Genomic DNA, 4,946 nt, shown 5'->3' with positions numbered 1-4,946 from the left:
ACGACAGGGTTATACCAGAGAACATAAGTACTCTCCAATAATTGTCGGGAACCCAACCCAAATTAAGATGCAGACAAGGAAGCGCGATGCCAACACAGTGCTGTGTGTGTCGCCCTTCATGTGTGTGTGTCCCCATTCCTTGTCCCAGTCTTCTATTGCGTTGTGTTCCCTCCGATATCTAACCAACACACCCACGCTTCTATGCTAAGTCTTATTCAACGCACTCTTCTGCTGGCTCCCATACTGAATATTGCATGTCGAAGAACTTCACGCTGATGTGCTTGGTGGTAGCTTGGTTTCAGTTTTCTTCGGTAAGCTTTATAACAGCAATCTGCCTCGTTTATAATTATTGTAGCCTATCACAAGGAACGGTAAAAACGCAATGGCTAGATGGCGAAACCGAAAAAAAAAGAAAATGAGTGCGAAAACCTGCCTCATCTAGTTGATGTGACAGGTCCTTGCACGCGTTCAACATCTGTGCTGTGTCTCGGGAATACATTCTTGCCGTGGAAGAGGTGGGAAGATAGGAGGCAAACCTTTAGGCATTTCGGACTACACATAAACAGGTTTCGGTTTTCAAGTTCGATATTCTAGGGAAAGCATAAAAGTTCATTGAAGAAGGGACCTTGCACTCAGCCCATTTTGTGTAAGACTGCACTCGCGTGCTCGACAAGAGATGTGCCTGACCAGAGCATCATGAAGTCAAATGTGTCAGTGTGTGTGCTGGCAAGGTGGCTCGGGCTGGTTGGGGAGGGCAAAGTATGCGAGCAAAAAGTTTCTTGTAGTAAAGCAGGCTGGCTAATTATACTGGTGAGCAATTTATTTGAGGATGCAAATTGTGCGAGTAAATATGGTATGTACTCTTGTATGTTTCAGCTCTGCTGCTACGGATCCTGCGGATCCAACTTGGCATCTGGCAGCAACAAAAAGAGGTTCTGCAGGAGGTGCGACAGCTGAAGCACGAGGTACGGCTCTTGTCCGTGCCTCAGCACGCCTAGCCAGCACAGCCCCCTTCTGACCTTCCCCGGCTGCCTGCTGGTACAATTGGAGAAGTGGAGGCAGCAGAAGCAGCTGTGCAGAGTGAAGCTGTGGCTGCGGCTTTGGTGTGTATTTCTTGATTCTTAATATGCCTATGTAACATGCAGAAATTTAGTACTGCTTTAAGATACTGTGTTTCGGGAAACAAACTAGTCAGGTAATCTCATGAGCCACTGTGCTACAGCCGAATATGAATAATTCGTACTCAAAGAGGCCAGAAAATTTGTTCCAATTAAAAGAAGATCAAAATAAAGAAAGTTACCGTAATTACTTGAATCTAACACGCACCTTTTTTCCGGTTAAGAGAGTTCATAAATCCCATGCGCGTTAGAATCGAGCACGAAAAAAAATGAATATGGTCATTCTATTGCCATCGCCACTTACGAAATGGCCGCCCCCTACGTGCGCGCGCCGGTCATTTCTGCCTATGTGTTTCCCATGTGCGGCCCTTCATACGTGTGCTGAGGAGTTCGTCATCTTGTAGTACATTAGCATCGACGGCATGGTAGGGCCGACTCCAAAAACTCGACGAGTGCACCACAATGCTTTTCTAAAAGAAAAGTCATCGCGTGTGCCGGAACGGACAGAAATCGGGCCGCATCGCGGTCATTCGGAGTTCCCGAAACGTGCGTGCGGGACTGGCGGAAACAAAAGCAAAATATTGTCGACAGCAAAGATTCACGCAAAGGCTTCAGTGGACCACAGCAGGGTCGGTTTCCACAAATTGAAGCGCTGCTCGGCGAGTATGTGATTAAGCAGTGAGCGGCACAGCAGCCCGTGACGACAGAACTGCTCCAAGTGCAGGCTATGCAGTTAGCCTTAGAAAAAGGGCTAATGCATAGCCATTTTAAAGCGAGCAGGTGCTGGCTAACGAACTTTATGAAGAGGAAAGGCTTTTCCCTCCGAAGGCGAACGGGCATATGCCGGAAGTTGCCGAAGGAGTACGAAGAAAAGCTTCAGAGTCTTCAGAGGTTCCTCCTAATTTTGCGGCACAACAACGGCTACCTGCTTGGGCAAATCGGGAATGCCGATCAGATGCCTCTTTACTTCGACATGTCTGGCACCACAACCATCGAGGAGAAGGGGGCGAAGCAAGTTCGTGTACTGACTTCGGGCCACGGTAAAACTAGAGTGACAGCAATGCTCCGTTGCACGTCAGATAGGCATAAGCTTCCCCCGTACTTCATATTTAAACGGAAGACGCTCTCAAAAAAAGTCGTTTTCCCTAGTGGTGTGATCAAGCGGGCCAACGAGAAAAAAGGGTGCGCGTTGCAACCGATGTCCAAGTTTGTTTGTTTGTTTTTTTTGTCGTGGAAACCGGGCGCGCGTTACAATCGAGGGCGCGGTAGAATCGAGTAAATACGGTAAATGAGTGGAGGGCTCACCATGCAGTGATGCATGTGCATGCAGAAGTTTTATTCACAAATTACAGGACATCCGTCATTAATTAAAGTAGTCAATACATGTCTGTACACGTTGGCCTTGCAACGAGTCAACAAGTTTTGCGTGCAGTTTGCAAAGCATTTGTACTTCGGCTTCAGTATTCTCCTGGCAGAAGAAGTTGCGCGCGGCAATGTCCAGTGCTGACACTCTTCGAAGACAACTGTGTTTCCACTGTTACCATCTGCGCTGCAGCCGGAGCGTGGCCAGCACATGATGAGAAAGGAGGAGCGTCTCCACCTGGAAAAAGCCGAAGCGCGGCACAGGAATGTCGCAGATTGGCATTTGGCAAACATTCCACAGCAGTCTTTTCTTTTCTTCATTTTCTTCTTCAAGCACAGCGATGAGGTGTCTGAAGTGCCACCACAAGATTGGGCGGGGTGCTGAGAGCATTTTCGGAGCGCGGTATAGCTTTGATAGGACCACAGTGTTAGTTCGAATTAAGTGTGTTAGAATTAATGAGATTCGACTGTATTTACTATAGTCTGTGAAGTCCGAGTGAACTGTCCTAAGCTAGCAGACGATGTAGGCGGCATCGTGTGTTTGATGGGCAGTGACTAGCAATAGCCTGCTTAAAACAGACTTTCAGTAATTTTGTTCATTTATCACCCTATTTTGTGTCCGCTGCGGCTCTCTCTACTTTGAGCTACAGTCCACCCTGCCTTGTGTTAGCCGATTTCTTACTTTTTTAAAAATCTAACATGCACCCAATTTTGCAGGGTGAAGAAATTGCCCCTTTGTTTATTGTGATGAGATTTCTATAGCGACATGCCTCTTTGTTGGCTATCACAGAAAAACATAAACAGCAAATGGTGCGACCATCTAGTGCGACCTTTATTTTTCTATCAGTTTCATCTATGACCAAGATTTGATCGCTCTAAGGTTGCCTCTTAGTACGCCTTGATCATGTTCATTTATCTTGTTGCGCTCTGCTTACAATGCATTGATTAAAAACATGTCCAAGCTTTTTTTTGAATTGCACATATTTTATCGTTTTTCACCTGTAGAAGCTACTCCTGGTCAACATTCAGGCAAAGACATTGTAACCTCGAAGAAACGTGTATTGGAATTTGAGCACCGTACAAAGTAATTATACTATTTCATAGCTAGAATCAATATTTATTAAGGGTTATAACAATGTTGTATTTGATTTATAACAGCGAAACTGCATATCAGAGAAGGACTCTGAAAGGTTCTCAAACTGAGTGTGAGAGGGCTGATGTAGAAACCATTTTAGGTTAAGTGAGTTGAAGTTAGCGTAAAAAAACAATGAAATGTTGTGATGCCCAAAAATTCAAGTTGTTTTCAGTTTCCTCTTCTTGCAGATTTTTATCATGAAAACATTTTGATGTGCTGTTGCGTTTACCCCATCTATGCTTCTTGCATTTTTTTACAGCGCAAGCACCTCCTGCAGATTGGGGGACGTGGCCTCCGAGAAATTGGTGTGAATGCCATGAACGCTGTATTGGCACATGACGTGCAAGTGCTGTACAGCCTTCATGACAGAAAAGGGAAAAGGGCCTTTGTGAACCTGAGGCTCTGTAGATTAGTGACAGGTTAGACTTGTTCATTGTTTTATGTGTGTGTACCTTTGTGTATTCTCTGTACTGCAGTGCTTCATGTGTACTATGGTATTTCTGTTCTTGTATGCAGATGTCATCTGCCAAAAAGCAGGGTGCGACCAGGCGGAGGCCCTCAACTTTATTAAGAGGTGGCTGCCAGGATCTGGTGATCGCTGTGGGGGCAGGAAGCGGCGCTTCAGAGAAGCATTTGTTGTGGAGCAGCCCGATGATCCCCACTCTCAGAGTGCAGATTATCGGCTGCTCGCGGCAGCTGGCTTCCTGCCCAACCACAGCAGCCAGGGCCTTGACAGCACCACTGCCACTGTGCCCCCAACGCAACCTGACCTGCAGTAGAGCGGGCCTTTTTTAGTTGTGTATATATATTTTTCAATGTATACATTTTTGTTGTACCTAATAAATAAAAAAACAAAGAATAAATGGTTTGCAGTCTGTTGGTGGTGCACTGTTCGGCTAGCTTATGCTGAGTCGGAAGCACCATCACCATGTTTTAGTTACGAAAAAATGCTCTAAACTGTATGAATATTCTCGATTATCATGTGGGGGACATATGAGGGGATTGCATGTGGGGGACATACGCTTTCAGCATTTACTTCCTAACGAGTTTTTTCGATCTGCTGTACCAAACACCAGTACCAAATAAAGCACTCGCTATTGCAAAAGATGGATTGGTAAAAAATAAACAACACTTCTAGTGTTAGCAAAGGGAATGAGGTATAAAAGATGAGATAGATCGAGTAACTGCTTTCAGTTCTCAGCATTCAATTTTCTGTTGCCCCAAGTATACAGGGCTGCAAAGCTACAAGAGCGGGTCATCGAGGCATATTGTTTAAATCTTCCGGTAAGAAAAATTCCCTACTAATAATGGTTACCTAATGGCAAGCCAAT

General features: G+C 45.4%; 1 protein-coding gene across 1 annotated transcript; it reads left to right on the top strand.

The window, feature by feature from the left end:
• The first annotated feature begins 857 nt into the window (after positions 1-857).
• LOC142814432 (uncharacterized) lies at positions 858-4,394 on the top strand. Its single transcript, XM_075893191.1, has 3 exons — positions 858-965; positions 3,875-4,034; positions 4,132-4,394. Exons 2-3 carry the CDS (start codon positions 3,932-3,934, stop codon positions 4,392-4,394), a joined length of 366 nt encoding a protein of 121 aa, XP_075749306.1. The 5' UTR covers positions 858-965; positions 3,875-3,931.
• Positions 4,395-4,946: the final 552 nt, after the last annotated feature.

This window comes from Rhipicephalus microplus, chromosome 4 (genome assembly GCF_043290135.1).
Source record: "Rhipicephalus microplus isolate Deutch F79 chromosome 4, USDA_Rmic, whole genome shotgun sequence".
In the NCBI taxonomy this organism is placed as follows: Eukaryota; Metazoa; Arthropoda; class Arachnida; order Ixodida; family Ixodidae; genus Rhipicephalus; species Rhipicephalus microplus.
This window is presented reverse-complemented; position numbering and strand designations above follow the sequence as displayed.